At 46.1% G+C, this 17,158-nt stretch overlaps 2 protein-coding genes across 3 annotated transcripts in view; one reads left to right on the top strand and one right to left on the bottom strand.

Moving 5' to 3' along the window:
- Nucleotides 1-3,716, top strand: part of tmem131 (transmembrane protein 131) — a 128,944-nt gene extending 125,228 nt beyond the window's left edge. Inside the window, 1 exon segment of the mRNA XM_007891120.2 lies at nt 2,739-3,716. Within this exon segment, the coding sequence (XP_007889311.2) occupies nt 2,739-3,026 (288 nt within the window). The 3' untranslated portion in view covers nt 3,027-3,716.
- Nucleotides 3,717-8,270: 4,554 nt separating this feature from the next.
- LOC103177227 (inosine-uridine preferring nucleoside hydrolase-like) lies at nt 8,271-16,756 on the bottom strand. Of its 2 annotated transcripts, none has more exons than XM_042334345.1 (6): nt 16,649-16,756; nt 13,782-13,974; nt 12,487-12,666; nt 10,992-11,103; nt 9,711-9,847; nt 8,271-8,666 (listed from the first exon to the last, which is right to left on the bottom strand). In XM_042334345.1, the coding sequence occupies exons 2-6, from the start codon at nt 13,962-13,964 to the stop codon at nt 8,319-8,321; spliced, it is 960 nt and encodes a 319-aa protein (XP_042190279.1). In that variant the 5' UTR covers nt 13,965-13,974; nt 16,649-16,756; the 3' UTR covers nt 8,271-8,318. The 2 variants fall into 2 exon arrangements, with proteins under 2 accessions (XP_042190279.1, XP_042190280.1); XM_042334346.1 differs by lacking the exon at nt 16,649-16,756 and adding an exon at nt 16,239-16,259.
- Between the last annotated feature and the right edge of the window lie 402 nt (nt 16,757-17,158).

The following is a 17,158-nucleotide window of genomic DNA, read 5'->3' as shown; positions in this document are numbered from 1 at the left end:
TCAGTCACTACGCCCTGAAACTCTGGAACTCTCCTTCAATCCCTCCGCTTTGCCCACTCCCTCCCCACTTTCAAGTCCCACCTAGACCTTTTTGATTGTGCTAATGATCACCTCCCCACTCCCTCTCCCCCTGGCTCAGGGTCAGACTCCACCATTGTTAAGCGCTCTGGGATCCTACCCCGTGCGAAGGGTGCAATATAAATGTAAGTTGTTGCTTATTTTCCCAAATTTTATAACTTCAGTGTTAGAGTGCAGTCATCTGGCACAAGTGCATATAGAAACATAGGAAAATAGGAACAGCAGGAGGCCATTCAGCCCATAGAGTCTGTTCCACCAATTTATTAGATGTCATCAGATCTTTTAATCCCAAGCCTCGCCCTTGCAATATACCGATTAATCCCCTTTAACAACTATCTATGGGGCGGTTTACTGTAGAGCATTGCACAATTACATCATTTGTTGATAAGCGAGGGATGACAGGAAGGAGGTCATAAAGATTATGAAGGGTAAAAAGCCAAATCAATTTCCACCCGTTAGTGAATGAGAGGTATTTAGGCCGACAGGATCTCAGTTGAACATCTCATCCAAAAGACAGAACCTTGGACAATGCACTACCCCCCAGCACTGCATTAGAGTGTCCATCTAGACTGTGTGAGTTCAAAATCCCCTTCCTGAAATAAGGAACAAAGGACCAGGGTTTAGCGAATGCCACAGATTGTACTGACGTACTTTCTGTTGTATGAAACCTTCGGGTGAGATGTCTTCCTGATGTGAAAAGCCCCCAAAAATGTTAAGTTATTGTTTTCTTTACTGATCAGGTAAAGAGTGTTAGTTCTCTGTGACATTTATATCCACTTAAAGTGTTCAACAGTCCTATAGTCCTGAATTCTTTTTGCGCTGTGCTTGTTCAGTTAGTTGGTCTAATAATTTTTTCAGTGAGTTCTCGAATGCCTATCAATGCTAAATCGATTAGTTGAACAAACAAATAGTAAATGAGTCATATCTTCACTGCAATGTCAGTGCATTTTGTTTTGATTTTAAAAAAATAGCTGTTGATGAACAGGACTGGAGTATTAAGGACATTATGTGCCTCTGATAACCATGTATTTACTGTGTAACTGATGACTTGGGTTCACAGATGGGGGTGGTGTAGGGGGGGGAACTCAGTCATCATTGACATTCACTGGACACCAGGTTAGAACAAACAGGTTCAACAACAACTTGAACTTATATAGTGCCCTCCACACAGGGCGGCGTCTCAGAGCACTTAACAGTGCTTAACCGGACACCTGACTCCGAGCTGGGCAAGCGGGATGGGGGGGGGCACGGAGATGATCGTAAGCATGGTCAAAAAGGAAGGTTTTCAAGTGGAACTTGAGGTAGGGGAGAAAGGGGACGAGGCGGAGGGATTGAGAGAGGGTTCCAGAGTTTCGGGCCATAGGTAGGGAGGTGCCAGGGAGTGAAGGGATTTGAACACGAGTGTGAGGATCTTGAAGTCGATCAGTTCGGTGATGAGGAGCCAGTGGAGCCTGGACCAGAACTGGGGAGATGTGGGGATGGAGTTTGGTCCGGGTCAGTATGTGGGCGGCAGAGTTCTGAATGAGCTGATCTTTTGAATAGTGGAGACAGTCGAGGAGTGCGTTTGAGTAATCCGGGCGAGAGATGACAAACGCACGCACGAGGGTTTCGGCTGCATTTGCGGTAAGGTACAGTCAGAGGGGGGCAATGTGGCGGAGGTGAAAGAAGGCAGTCCTGGTCAGGGACTGCATGTGGGGGCGGAAGGGCAGCTGGGGGTCAAACCGGATGCCTAGATTGTGCACTAGTTTGGTGAGTCTGAGGAAGAGCCCAGGGAGGTTGAGGAGTTCAGATTTGCAGGAATAAAGACGTTGACGGGAGCCAAGGAGTATGGCTTCCTCCTTGTCCACATTCGGAGGGTGGCGTAGGGGAGGCTAACTCGGTCGACATTTAATGGTTTAGACCAGTTACTGAGCCAAACGGGTTCACAGTCCTCCAGGCACTGTTGATGTGATGGTGAATCAGCCAATAATAATAATAGTAATTCTTGCATTAAAGATCCCATGGCACCGTTCAGAAAGAGAACTGAGTATCTCCCATTGTCCTGACCCAACAATTGCTCAAATATATTTACAACAAGGTTCTGTGTGGGACGTTGCTTTATGCGAATTGGATGCCGTGTTCGCTTACAAACAGTCACTACGCTTTTTAGTAAAATCCTGCAAAGAGCTTTGCAGAGGTCCCGATGACATGATGAGACCGTCATTAAATAATAATCCTTGCAATTGACACAGCACCTTATCACATCTTCGAGACGTCTCAAAGCGCTTCACACAATATACTGTTAAGTGAATTGACTATATTTTGTGGGCGAAACCCGGCAGCCAATTGCGCACAGCGGTGTCCCACAAACAGCCCTGGATTGCGTGATCAAGGATCACTTCCACATGGAAGTTCCCGAGTTCCATTCCAATTTCCATGTGTAGGTGGGTGGCGCGGAGCCTTGTTTGATTCGGATTCTCTTTAGGCACGGCGATGGGCTTCTACATGTCAGACACCCAGCTGACAAAATGTTTTTATTATTATTGTTGTTGTCATCTTTAATGTTAGGTCTGATTGTGCTCCATTCACATCACATGTCAGGTTTATTTAGTAGCTGTGGACAAATAGCAGTCTTTTCTTATTGTCCTTATTCCTTATTATCTTTTTATTTTTCCTTCCAGTCGATCCTTTTGGGCAACTCCACCAGCAGCTTGTGGTCGACCACTCCTTTCAGTAACCCCATCTGGTCAGCCAGCGGAGACAACAGCCTGCCCTTCACCACACCCACCAGCAACAACCCTCTGTCCACCGATCTGATGGGCGGGGAGAACCAAGCTCCCGGCCTGATCGAAGACCTGTGCAGAATATTTGACCCCTGGAAGAACCTGGACAATATCTGGCGTCCCACTCCTGGAAGGCGAAGTTCCGATCCCTGGTCGAACAACTCTAACTTTCAGCACGAGAACTGATGTGAGCTGCGCCCAGGACTCGGATCAGAAGCACAGTATGACTTAGCTTAAAGCGTGAAATATTGACGAGGATGAGCCTTTAGTCCAGAAACTCTTACTCAGGTTCCTTTGCGCAACAGAGGACCAATCTGTTCTGAGTTGCACGGAGAAACGTGTGTCCGGGTTCCTGGAACAGGCTCCAGTTCTCAGCCATAACTAATCATTATTTTCGCTTCCTGCCACACGATTATGATTCGCATCTGCTATAACACAGTTCCTCGATCCTGACTGTAATTAAGATTGTATCAGATTGCTGTTACCCAGTGTTAACAGAAAGGCTTTGTTTCGTTACGATGTACTCGAGCTTTTAAAAGAAAACACACAAAAAAAAATCACTGATTTTTTTTTATTTGGTCATCTCGTCGGTCATCTCGTCTTCAGTGAAATACATCTTTTAAAAACAAAAACTTTCAGTTGGGGAGGGGGAAAAAACAAAAGCAAACATACAAGGGAGTGAAGGCGCGAGTATTTTAAATGCATCCTTTTAATGCCACGTCCACAGGAAAGTATCATGGTATGTTTTTAAGGTAATGGAGAATAAGGTTTATATCTCTCCCTCCCCCTCCAGTATTAAGTTCAAGTTCCTCTGGGTTTTTTTGTGAGAAAATTACTGACACCCTCTTCCTCCCCCCCTCCCTGCCTCTCCGCCCCCCCCCCCCCCCTCTCTCCTTCCCTCTCTCTCTGCGTTTAAGAATTTAAAAAAAAGCGCCAAAGTGCTTGTTTTAGAAATGGGAATGTGTTGGTAAAACGCTAGGTTATAATTATGTATCCGGCATTTTTTGGCTTTCATTGTATTTTAAAAGGGCGACGAAAAACAAAAACAAAACAAGAACTCGGCACGATTGTCGGCAGTGCGGGTCGGTCGGTGAGCATCGCAGTTTCCTTTGGTTTTTCTTTTCTGTCATCGACGTGCTTCACACGGCCTTCGCTGATCTCCGTTTACTCTGCTGGAGCAGAAAACACACACACACCCACACCCACACACTGGCACATACACACACTCACATACATCCAAGGTTTATGGCGGCAACAAGGACCTACCCCTCACCACCACCTCCTCCAATTCCCCCCCTCCCCCACCCCACACATTTCCCTCCCCTCCTTGTGTTCTTTGATTTAAAACACAATTCTCTGGGTTGTACTTTTGAGATAAATAAAAGTTTTTTTCAGAAACTGAGTTTGGTTATTGATCAATCTGAGTTATTTTTCACCTCTTTTTATTTTCTTCCTCCCCTTTTCCCCACCCTCTCTGTCGCTCTCTGTCTCTCTCTCTGTCCTCCCAGACCCCCCCCACCACGTGTTGGTGCAGAAAACCGTGTGTTGTGGGTGCTGCCTGACCCGCTGTGTGTTCCTAGCGACCTCTGTGTTTATACCAGATCTCCAGCGTCTGCAGTACTTTGTCTTGTGTTACACGTTACAGGGTCACTGTTAGTCGCCCACAAATTGCTAATATCCAGCGCCATCCTGTGGTGAAATGACAGTTGTAGTCTTCCACACCACGTCACCTACATACAAATCAACCTAAATAGGCGGAAATTGCAGGGTGGTGTCGTGTGGAGGCTTACAGCAGTGCCAAGCGCCAAATCATCCACTCACATTTTCCTCCCATCGCCAACGATATATTACTGGTGTGCTCTGTTACAAAGGCTTCTCCAGACAGTGCTATCAATGGCACGCTATGCGGTTTTCGCTGGTTAAACTCCAGCAGTTACCCCAATGCACACTCTGGGGTCCCCAAGCCTTGGCTCTTGCCAACCTGCGCCTGATAATTTCTGGAGTTAGGTACGCAGGATGTGTCTCTCCAGGCAGAGAGCGCATTCCATTCCAACAATCTCTTGAGATTCCCGTGTGTAAGGGGGATGCATGGAATTCTCAGCTTGGTTTGTTCATCAAGCACGGTGATGGGTTTCCATATGTGTCAGACTAAAGAAAGGGTTTGCCAACTTCCTGTACGTTCATCCACAAATACACAGTCACTACGGTTCACAGTAAAATCTGGAGAGCACTTTGAGATGTCTTGATGATATGATAAGATGCTATATCAAATGCAAGGATTATTTCTCACACACACGCACCCCTTAATGGACACGGGCATCTTTGGGATGCATAAAACAGGAGGCTATAGATTTAAGGGTTATAAATTCAGGACAGATAGCAGGATAGCGTTTCTTTACTCTGAGGTTAATTAATGACTGGAACGGGTTCCCAGGAAGGGTGGTTGAAACCAGGACACTGGGACTCATTTTTTAAAAAAAAGCTTGATTTCTGTGATAGAGTGATGGTTGGGTGGGTGATCTGGAGAGATAGGATCAGATGGGCCAAAGGGTCTTCATCCAGACCAATCTTGTGACAGTCATGGAATGAGTGACCCAATTTATTATTTTTTGAAGGAATTATTACCCCCAGAAAAGAGACCCGCCAATCGACTAACAACTGAGTTTTTCCTTACTGCTAGGTAAACGGGGGGGTGTGGAGTGATCTGGAGAGATAGGATCAGATGGGCCAAAGGGTCTTCATCCAGACCAATCTTGTGACAGTCATGGAAATATCATGGAATATGGGGAAAAATGACAAAGGATTGAAGCTAATTGACTAGCCTGATAGACCTAATGGGCTCCTGTTTCACAACATTGTCATTTTAATAAGGTGCACGAGGACTTCCTTTCGTTCAAAGATAATATGATGTCAATATCTCGTCATATCCTCCTGAGGAGAGGCAAAGCAGGATCTCCTTGGAGGCAAACTGGCTTTAAAGTGACATGCTTGGCAATGGAATATCAGTATTCATCTCTGTGGTGGTTTCAGCAGTTCAGTTTCTGAATCAGGTGATGTGCAGTACTGAAGGGCACTGCTGACGACAGCACAGCCTGGTTCGCAGGCAGGACCTGGAAGAGCAGTCCAATCACTGGTGGCAGGGAGTCATCCCACTCAGCTCCTGTTAGCTCTCCAAGCCAAAGCCCGCAACAGTTTGGGCGGTTCTAGCTGGACAAGCAGCAGGAGGCTCGTCAGAAGTTTTTCTTCTTTGCACAGGAAGCTGAGAGTTGGGGCAAATCCCAAATTCAATTTACTATTTAAATCCAGTAAAGCAATCACCAATGAGACCAGGCCATCTCTCTGTGCCTTGTTTCTGTGGTCATTTTCAGTGGCGTCTCCAAATTACATGAATGGGAGTTCCATATGCAGTATATGGTTTATAAATATAATGAATAATAATCATTGCATTTGATATAGCTGCTGATCACGTCTTTGAGACGTCTCAATGCGCTTCACAGAATATAATGTAAAGTGAATTAACTATATTTTGTGGGTTTCCATTTGTCTGCTTGGAGTGAGTACTCTCTTCACAGAAGGATATAATACAGTACAAAATGATATTTGTATACCGCCTTTCATGTCGGGAGGATGTCCCAAAGGCCCTGGACAGTCAGGGATTTTGACCCGAGGCGGGGGTCTGAATCGGGGAGGGTGAGGGTAGGGAGGGCCTTGGAGGCTGTGCGAGGGCGGGGATTTTGAACTCTCACCTCTGCGGATGGGCAGCCAGTGGAGTTGGGCGCCGGTGGGGGTGATGGGGTCACTGAGCATGGCACGGGAGAGGACATGATGCACTCAGCTTGCCCAAAGGAGAATTTAGCTGCGAGAGGCAATGCGTGGGGAACTTAGAGTGTCCATTGGGTGGGTCCTCCTTAACCAGCGAAAACCACAGAGCAAAGCAATGGCAAACCTCCCGCTCGCGGCTTGTTCAGCGAAGACCCAATGGAGCTATAATCCCTCCAAAAGTCTAGGCAATCTGGTTTGAACAGTGCTCTGAGACGCCGCCCTGTGTGGAGGGCACTATATAAGTTCAAGTTGTTGTTGAACCTGTTTGTTCTAACCTGGTGTCCAGTGAATGTCAATGATGACTGAGTTCCCCCCCCTACACCACCCCCATCTGTGAACCCAAGTCATCAGTTACACAGTAAATACATGGTTATCAGAGGCACATAATGTCCTTAATACTCCAGTCCTGTTCATCAACAGCTATTTTTTTTAAAATCAAAACAAAATGCACTGACATTGCAGTGAAGACATGACTCATTTACTGTTTGTTTATTCAACTGATCGATTTAGCATTGACAAAGAATGCACTGAAAAAATTATTAGACCAACTAACTAAACAAGCACAGTGCAAAAAGAGGTCGGGCTTTTAGGACTGTTGAACATTTTAAATGGATATAAACAACAACAACAAAATGACATTTGTACAGCGCTTTTCTTGTGGGGAGGATATCCCAAAGCGCTGGACAATGTTTCGGACCCGAACGGGTCACAGCCTCAAAGGACAGGAAAGTTTCTACCCGGTGTCCTGGCCAACGGTAAGTCACTTTACAGCTGTGTGGGACATTGCTGTGTGCAAAATTGTCACTACACCTCACAGTATATTCTGCGAAGTGCTTTCAGATATTCTTGCAATGTGAAAGAAACTGTATCAAATGGAAGCATTGATATTAATATAGATTCCTCTTGCACGTCTACTCAATGTAGGTCTCCACAATTTATGTCCTGGCCGACAATTCCACAGTTAAACGTTTTCACGTATTTGAGATTAGCTGCGTGTTTGCTTACAAAATACAGTATTACATTTTACAGTATATCATATGAACCGCTTTGAATGTCTTCCTGAGATGGTGATGATTATTATTATGTTATGACAGTTTAAATCAGTGACGAGTCAGCAAGACCAATAACACTGCCACGTTACATATGAATGGATTGTGCTCGGGATGGACATGATAATAATAGTGGGACACTGCTGTGTGCAATTGGTCGCCAGGTTTTGCCCACAAAATATACAGTCAATTCACTTTAATAATAATAAGACTCCCTCCATTTGATATAGTGCTTTATCACGTCATCGAGACGTCTCAAAGTGATTCACAGAATACACAGTGAAGAGAGACCCGAGTTCAATTCCAGGTAGGGCGAAACCTTGGGCAAGTTTCCTTACTCCACACAGAGCCTAATAATAATCCCTCCAAAAACCAAAAACAATAATAAATTGGTCATTTTCAATCTACGACTGTTTGTGGGACATTGCTGTGCGCAATTGGCTGCCGCGTTCGCCCACAAATATACAGTCAATTCACTTTACAGTGTGTTCTGCGAAGCGCTTTGGGACGTCCTCCTGACGTGAAAAGCGCTATATCAAATGCAAGGATTATTATTATTATTATTATTATTATTATCATTAATATTATTATTATTACCGGCACCAATCTATTTCAGAATAGACACCATGAGCTGTTGAAACTTTTCTATGTTGCATTTCTTCATCAGAAAAGCTCGAGATTCTTTCTTCAGCAGGTCGAGGGTGTCCAGGACCATCATACCTCTGGTCAGCGAGCCCCGTAACTCCACACTTACTCCACACTCTTCCCACTCCGTCACCACGCTCTCGTCAATCATGGCAGCCACGGCGTAGGAGTCACAGGGCACGAAGCCGGGTGTCTGATACTGCTCTCTGAGGCCTCGCTCGCTTTTAGCAAAGGTCTCGCTGTGTGCAGTTATCCGTTTCATGAACTGAGCCTTCGCAGAGTCCTGGTTCACCCAGTCTTTAAAAAACTCCTGCAATTTTTTTAAAAAGCCCAATAAATAAACCGGTCACTGGAGGCAGAGAATCATCCCATTCAGCACAGAAAGTGACCATTTGACCCATCGAATCGGCACCAGCTTTCAGAGTAAATTCACTCAATCCCACTGCCACAGAGCCCATACCCCTTCAAGCCTCTGCCTTTCAAATACCTGACTATTTCCTTCTTGAAAGCCCAAAGCAATGCTTGAGGAACATTGACATTATTTCGCCTACAACATACACAGTCACTCCACTTTACAATATAATGCTGGGAAGCCCTTTGAGACCCTCTCAACTATTTGATAAGGCACTATATCAAATGCAACGATTATTACTATAACCGCTGTGTGCAAATTGGCTGCTGCATTCCTAGAAAACACAGACAGTACAATGTTGGAGGCACCGTCCTTTGGATGAGATGTTAAACCAAGGTCCCATCTGCCTGTTCAAGTGGACATTAAAGATCCCATGGTATTAATCAATAAGGGAAGGGAGTTTTTCCCGGTGTCCTTACCAAGAATCCCCCAGATTAAATTGGTTGATTCAATTCATGACTGTTTGTGAAATGTTGCTGTGTGCAAAACTGACTGCAATCACTACATTTCACAGTAAAATCCCTTGAAGTGTTTGAATCATTCTCCTGCCGTGAAAAGCCAGGGCGAAACCTTCGGCAGGTTTCCATACTCCACACGCCTCTGTTTACCTAGCAGTAGGTAGGAACCCGGTTGTTAGTTGGTTGGCAGATCACTTTCCGGGGGTAATAATCCCTTCAAAAATCAATAAATTAATAAATAATACTAATTTGGTCACTCAATCCACGACTGTTTGTGGGACGCTGCTGCGCGCAATTGGCTGCCGCATTTTGCCCACAAAATACACAGTCAATCCACTTTACAGGATATTCTGTGAAGCGCTTTGAGACGTGTTGAAGACGTGATTAGGCGCTATATCAAATGCAAGGATTATTATTATAATTATAATTTTAAAGGGGCTGTAAATTGCAAGGATTATTACTATTATTATTGTGAGCAGTTTACCCAGGACAGTGGATGACGGATACAGTATTCCCAGGTGGAGATGTAGGTGGGACACGTGAATTGATTCAGAACGATGTAAGCTGCTTCAGGGTCTGTTCTGAAGTTAAACTCTCCGCACACGCTCACGTTCCCTCTCCCTTGGAAGGACAAAAAAAATGCTTTGAATGAAACGCCTTCTGACAGAACTGGAAGAAAATGTAATGTTATCGATTTCTATCCAACACAGGCTCATATTTCAGGGTTCTGAGACGCTACTCCGTATGAAGGACGCAGTTGCAAATGCAAGTTGTTGATGTTGTTGAGCTACCCGCGGAGTCTGGAGACCCATTCGCGAGTCGTGCCCCGCTCCGCCCTCCCTGGCTTTTCCGCTAAAATAACATGGTTCATTAACTCATCGCTCATGTCATTTCCTCCTTGGTGCGCGAGTAGCGAACAGTGAAGCGACCCGATGACCTGGACGTCGATCATTTTTCTAGCAGGTCGACCGAGCGTGAGGGTCTGCACCGCAAGACCAGCAATCACGCCTCACGATTGGAATTTATGGACCCCCCCCCCACCCACCCACCCCAGGCGACCACATTATAACAAGGCTCTGCTGTGGTACAATTGGTCCTTTCACTCATATCAGGCAACACAAAATGATAAGCACTTCACAAGATTTTACTGGGAAGTGTAGTGACTGATTTTAACTGGAGGACTTTTGGCCCCAGCCACGGCACTACTTGGAAAGAGAAGATTCTACCGGTGCCAGTGCTCCACATAAAGCTTTTCATTCACTTCATGGACTGTTTTTTGTGGGACGCTGCAGTGCGCAAACTGATTGGTGCTTTTGTGTACAAAATACGCAGTCACTACACGCTGCAATTAAAATCAATCCTGTGAAGCTCTTTGAGATTCTTGACGATGTGGTAAAGTGCTATATCAAATACGAGAACTAGTTTATTGCTATTAACATCAAGCCCGTGTACCAGATATGAGAGCTGTGTTTGATGAGCTAAATGTGAAATAACCATTTCAAACAGAGCTGTGAGCCTCTCTCTCTCTCGCTCACTTGCTCTCTCACTCACTCGCTTTATCTCTCGCTCTTTCTCATTCACTCGCTTTCTCACTCATAAGCTCTGTCTGTCGTTCTCCCTCTCACTCTCTCTCTCTCTCTCTCTCTCTCGCGTTCTCTCTCACTCGCTCTTTCTTTCTCACTCGCTTGACCTCTCCCTCATTCACTCTGGCTCTCTCTCTCCCTCCGTCTCCCTCTCTCCTGCTGTCTGTCTCTCTCTCACTCACCTTCCATGTTTCCTCCCATGATGTACAAGTGTTTCAGTTTGGAAGGGAAGGTGGGGTCCATCTTAACAGCCAGGGCCACATTGGTCAGGGGGCCAATAGCTACAAGAGAGACCTACAAGAGGGTCAAACAACAACAATAACAACAAAATTACATGTGCAAAGCACCTTTCACGTCGAGAGGATGTTCCAAGGCGCTGGACAGTCAGTGTTTCTGATCCAAGCTGGGATTCGGGGTCGGGGAGGGTGGAGAGCGGGGGAGAAGCAGGGAGATCGAAAGCACGGTCGAAGAGGAGGGTCTTGAGGTGGGTCTTGAAGGTGGCGAGGGAGGGGGCGAGGCGGAGGGACTGCAGGATGGAGTTCTAAAGGATGGGGCAGAGTGGCAGAAGGCCTGCCTGCCAATGGTAGGGCGGGCGAGGCGGGGGACATGAAGCAGGTTGGAGCCTGCTGAGCAGAGGGACTGGGCAGGATGGTAGGGGGTTAGGAGATTGCAGAGGTAGGGGGGAGCGAGGCCATGGAGGACTTTGAAGGTGAAAACCAGTTTCTTGAACTATATCCTCTGTGTGATGGGAAGCCAATGGAGTTGAGCGAGGATGGGAGTGATAGCGTCGCGGAGCCTGGTGTGAGAGAGGATATGGGCTGCAGAGTTCTGGATGATCTGCAGCCTGTGGAGGGAGGTGTTGGGGAGGCCGACAAGCAATATTAATCCTTGCTTTTAATAATGCGCATGATTGTATTGTCAAAACATCTCAAAGCGCCCAACAACATTTTAAAGATTTTAAAGTTACACAGCGCACAGTGTGAAATGTAATCTTTGTCTCCAGGTCACAGATGGGGTTCGAGTGCTGCATTGCCAGAGGTGCCATCTGGTGGATGAGACTGTAAACCGAGGTCCTGCTGCCTGGAAATGGAGTGTGCCTCTCCCTGGAGTGACATTCCCAGCTTACCTGATCCCAGGGCACCTAACGTTTCGGCACAGAGAGCCGATGGAGCCTAGAGCGTGTGTTCGAGTCTATTCTGCTAAAAATTACTTTACTTTTCATCGCATGGTAACCTTCCCGCTAAGACCACCTTACTTGTTAGGGCTCTGGCTTGAGGGAATAGCAGGAATCCAGTGGGAAAAAAATCCAACTCACCCACATCCCAGACAACTAACAACACAACAACTTGGGTTTACAATAGTGGCCGTCACACAGGATAGCATCTCGGAGCCCATGGTGACCTGTCTGCTCTTCAACACCTTGCTGACGATGCCAGGCTGTTAAATAGACTATTTTCTGTAAATCCTGAGCAGGCTCCGGACTCCTGAGACAGCTATAAGGAATCGACTTGATCCTGAGGTTCTGTCGCCAGGTATATCGCTGTGGAGCCAACTGAGGCCCAGTGACACTCTGTTTATGGCTGTCTAGTCTAGGAGTTGTGTGGTGTCTCAGAATTGTGACGTCCCCACTGAGTGCTGCCTGTTATAATTGTCTTCCCTACACTGAGTACGTCTCACCTGCCCGGGATGCTCAGCGATGATCCTGATCATGGCATTCACAGCGTGCTCAGTCTGTACCTGCTCCAGACCCGGAGCGCTGGGATCTGGAGCATCACCCAGTCCATCCGTCCCGTGGTAAACAGCACCGGACATCTCGTCTTCGAGGAGAGGGAGACATGCACCACGGAACACAGGGATCTACATGGCAACAAACGAGGAGAGAAAGAGAAACCCACTGATACGACCGAAGAGAAACACTTTACCAATTCTACAAATGAACAATAATAATAATAATATTTATAATAATCTTTGCATTTGACACAGCACCTCGTCATGTCTTCGAGACGACTCAAAGCGCTTCACAGAATGTCCTGTAAAGTGGAGTGACTGTGTATTTTGTGGGCGAAACACGGTAGCCAATTGCCCACAGCAGCGTCCCACAAACAGTCGTGGAATAAGTGACCAATTTATTTTTTTTAAGGGTTTATTACCTCCGGAAAAGCAATCCGCCAATCAACTAACAACCGGGTTCCGACTTACTGCTGGGTAAACAGAGGTGTGTGGAGTAAGGAAACTTACATTTTGCATAGTGTCTGATCACTTCGATTGGAGGATCGCTTTTCCAGGGTAATAATCCCTTCCAAAAATAATAATAATAAGGTCACTTAATCCACGACATGTTTGTGTGATGTGCGCCATCGGTTGTCGCGTTTCATCCACAAAATATAAAACCAATTCACTTTACAGTATATTCTGTGAAATGTATTGAGACGTCTCGAAGACATGATAAGACCCTATATCAAATGAAATTACTAATTATTATTAAAATTATGAGAGTTCGATAAGATTAGCATAAATACGTTGTTACTATTGCTTAGGGAGTCCATAACCAGGGAACATAAATATGAGATAGCGACTGGAGGATAGTTAGACTGTGGACCTCACTGGCTGAGGTGGAGTTTGAATCAGATAGTGTAAACTATTTTGCAGTGTGTAAAATAATGTCAAGTGCGATATTCTATGGTAACATATTTATTGATAAGGAATTATTTCCCCTGGAAAGCGATCCGCCAATCGACTAACAACCAGGTTCCTCTTTATTGCTGTTGTCAGACTCCGCCAATGTAAAGCGCTCCGAGACGCTATCCCTCGTGAAGGGCGCTATATAAGTGCAAGTTGTTGTGGCGCTAGGTAAACCCATTTACATACCGCCCTTCTCACTGGTCAGCATCGCTGATAACAGTGCAGTAATTCCTCACCATTTCTCCTCTCCAACCCTTTTGTTGTCTTAAAAGCAGCAGCTAATCACCCACCTCCATCCTGTGACAGACTTTCAAGACCCGAAGCACGTTTTTGCACACGTTGTCAATCGGGGTATTTCCGTGGCAACAGGTAATCCCCAGGAGCTGGACGTTGGGAGCCGCCAGAGCCATCATTATAGCCTGGGCATCGTCCACCCCACAGTCAACATCCATCAGCAGCAGCTTCTTCCCCATCTCTGAGGGTCTAATATGTGGGAATAGAATATAACAACAATAATAAGTGGATTGCCTGTGTATTTTGTGGGCAAATCGCGGCAGCCAGTTGCTCATAGTTGTGTCCAACAAACAGTCGTAGCCCAATTTTCTTTTTGGAGGGAGTATTACCCCCCGGAAAGCGATCCACCAATCGACTAACAACAAGGTTCCTCCTCACTGCTGGGTAAACTGCTCGTGGAGTGAGGAAATTTGCCTACAGTTTCGCAATGCCCGGGAATCGAACCAGGTCCTCTCGCTTGTGAGGCGAGTTTCTAACCACTCAGCTTCAGGACTCCACGCTATAGAGGCATGATATCAAAGAATTACAAAGAATTCACAACACGGGTACAGGCCACTCGGTCCAACCAGTCTATGCCGGTGTTTATACTCTTCACACATTCCTCATTCCCTCCCATACTCTTCATGTGAAGGTCTAGTGTGTGCGTGTGGAGTGAGGAAACTTGCCTAAGGTTTCGCCCTGCCCGGAAGTCAAGCCCGGGTCCTCTCGCTTGCAAGGCAAGTGCTCTAACCACTACCCGACAGAACTCCGTAAGTGTCAGCCTGGCTCGGCTGGTAGCACTCTCGTCTCTGAATCAGAAGGTTGCAAGTTCAAACCTCCCCCCCAAGTTGGGACGTGGAACTCAACTAGTCAAGGTCGCCACAATTGAGGTCCCTCGGCAGAGACGATAAACCCAGGTGTTAAAGATCCCTTGACACGATAAAGAGAAAAATGGAAGTTTCTCCCGAGGTTCTGGCCAACAATCTTGTCGTTCATCTCATGACTAAATTGTGGTTCAATGGAATGAAGAAGTAAACCCAGAATAGTCATTTCTAATACAGACAGGAGAACAAGAGGACACAGCTTTAGAATTACTGTGAAGCGTTTTGAAACATTCGAACACAGCTATAATGTAAAAAGTGTAAGTATATTTTAATAATAATAATCCTTGCATTTGATATAGCGCTTTTCACGTCGGGAGGACGTCCCAAAGCGCTTCACAGAACACACTGTAAAGTGAATTGACTGTATATTTGTGGGCGAATGCGGCAGCCAATTGCGCACAGCAATGTCCCACAAACAGTCGTGGATTGAAAATGACCAATTTATTATTGTTTTTGTTTTTTTGGAGGGATTATTATTTTAGTTACTTTATTACATTTATTAGGTTATTTGTTTTAGCCACTTCTGTGTTACATTAGAGTCCCGTAGCTCAGTGGTTAGATTACTCACCTCGCAAGCAAGAGGAGCCGGCTTTGATTCCCAGGCAGGGCAAAACCTCAGACAAGTTTCCGTCATAGAATCCTAGAATTATACAGCACAGAAAGAGGCCATTCGGCCCATCGTGTCTGTGCCAGCTCTTTGAAAAGAGCTATCCAAATCAATCCCACTCTCTCGCGCTCTCCCTATAGCCCTGCTCAGCAGAGTTTCTTTACTCCACACACTCCTATTGACCTAACAGTAAGTAGGAACCTGGTGGTTAAGTCAATTGGCAGATCGCTTTCCGGGTGTAATAATCCCTTTTTAAAAAAAATTGGGTTACTCAATTCACAATTGTTTATGGGACACTGCTGTGTCCAATTGACTACCTCATTTTGCCCACAAACTAGTCAATTCTATTTACGATATAGTCTGTGAAACGCTTTGAGACATCTCAATGACATGCTAAGGTGCTGTCTGAAATGCAAGGATTATTATTATTATTGACCTGTACTTATTTTTCACATTTTGTAACACCTTCCTCAATGGCATCAAGCCCACTCACCCTCAAAGATTGAACACAGTCAAGAACCTTTGTTCCTGTTCTGTACCGAGTTATTTATGAACAGCAGAAACTGCTCAACAAAGATCAATCTCAGTTCCACCGTCGGTTCCTCAAAACTATTTTGCAGAGTGAAAAGAGAGTGTCTGATCGCTTGCTGACTGACCCTTTGAAGCCACAGTGAATAAATATCTTAGGAGCAGGCAGACATCAGCCTGGCTCAGTTGCCAGCACTCTCACTTCGAATCAGGAAACCCTTCATTCAATTTAATAATAATAATAATCCTTACATTTGATGCGGCGCCTTATCATGTCTTTGACACGTCTCAAAGCGCTTCGCAGGATATGCTGCAAAGTGAATTGACTGCATATTTTGTGGCGAAATAAAAGCCCCACATTCGGGCTTTGAACCAACATAGTCGAGGCTGACAGTCCAGTACAGTCCAGTACAGGACAGTTGTGGAGCCTGTAACGGAGTGGTTAGAGCACTCACCCTCGCGTGTGAGAGAGCCTGGGTTTGATTTCTGGACCTGGCGAAACCTTAGGCAAGTTTCCTAACTCCACGCGCCTCTGTTTCCCGAGCAGTAAGCAGGAACCTGGTTGATAGTCGATGAGCAGATCGCTTTCTGGGGCTTGAACCCACGACCGAATGACCAGATCACAGGCGAAAATGCTATCAACAGAGCCAGGCTGCGACATGAAATGGTGAACTGTCACCCTGAACCATCAGCTCAAGCTCAAGGGAGAGGTGAACCCACAACTCCAGGGGACAGAGTATCATAAACAACTGAGTCTGTGTGGAGACAGAATCAACCTCTCTCTCGCTCTCTCTCTCTCTCTGCTTTGAAAAGACGTGACATAGTCTTATGCAGATTACTCTTCCATATTTTTCTGAAAACTCACAAAAGATGACTCAAAGAGATTCCCCCTTTCCTTCAGCCCCATTCAGGAGCTCAGCAACTTCGCTCGTGATAACCTTTTAGATGCATTTAGGAAACCCTTCCCTCCCTGTCCCACAGTGGTTTATCCCAACTCCTCGGGTTACTGACCTGCAGTGCTTATATAAGATGCAGTGGCTGTGGCTGGGGTCTGTCTCTGTCTCTCGAGCCCGGGAGTAGCACACACAGAGGCAGCTGAGGGTTACTGCATCAGCACCACTTGGACTTGCACCTTCTCGGCCCTCGTCAACCTAAGCGTCAGGTTCGACCCCCAATCATCCTTCCTCCCCCACATCCGGACCCTCACCAGCACCGCCTTCTACCACCTCCGACGCATCGCCCGTCTCCACCAATACCTCTCTCCGAACGCCACTGAAACCCTGGTCCATGCCTTTGTCACCTCTCGGCTGGACTACTCTAACGCCCTCCTCGCCGGTCTCCCATCCACTACCGTCCATAAAATCCAACTCATTCA

Source organism: Callorhinchus milii, unplaced genomic scaffold (assembly GCF_018977255.1).
Source record: "Callorhinchus milii isolate IMCB2004 unplaced genomic scaffold, IMCB_Cmil_1.0 Scaffold4, whole genome shotgun sequence".
Classification (NCBI taxonomy): Eukaryota; Metazoa; Chordata; class Chondrichthyes; order Chimaeriformes; family Callorhinchidae; genus Callorhinchus; species Callorhinchus milii.
Note: the sequence above shows the minus strand (reverse complement) of the source record. Positions and strands in the feature narration are given on the sequence as shown.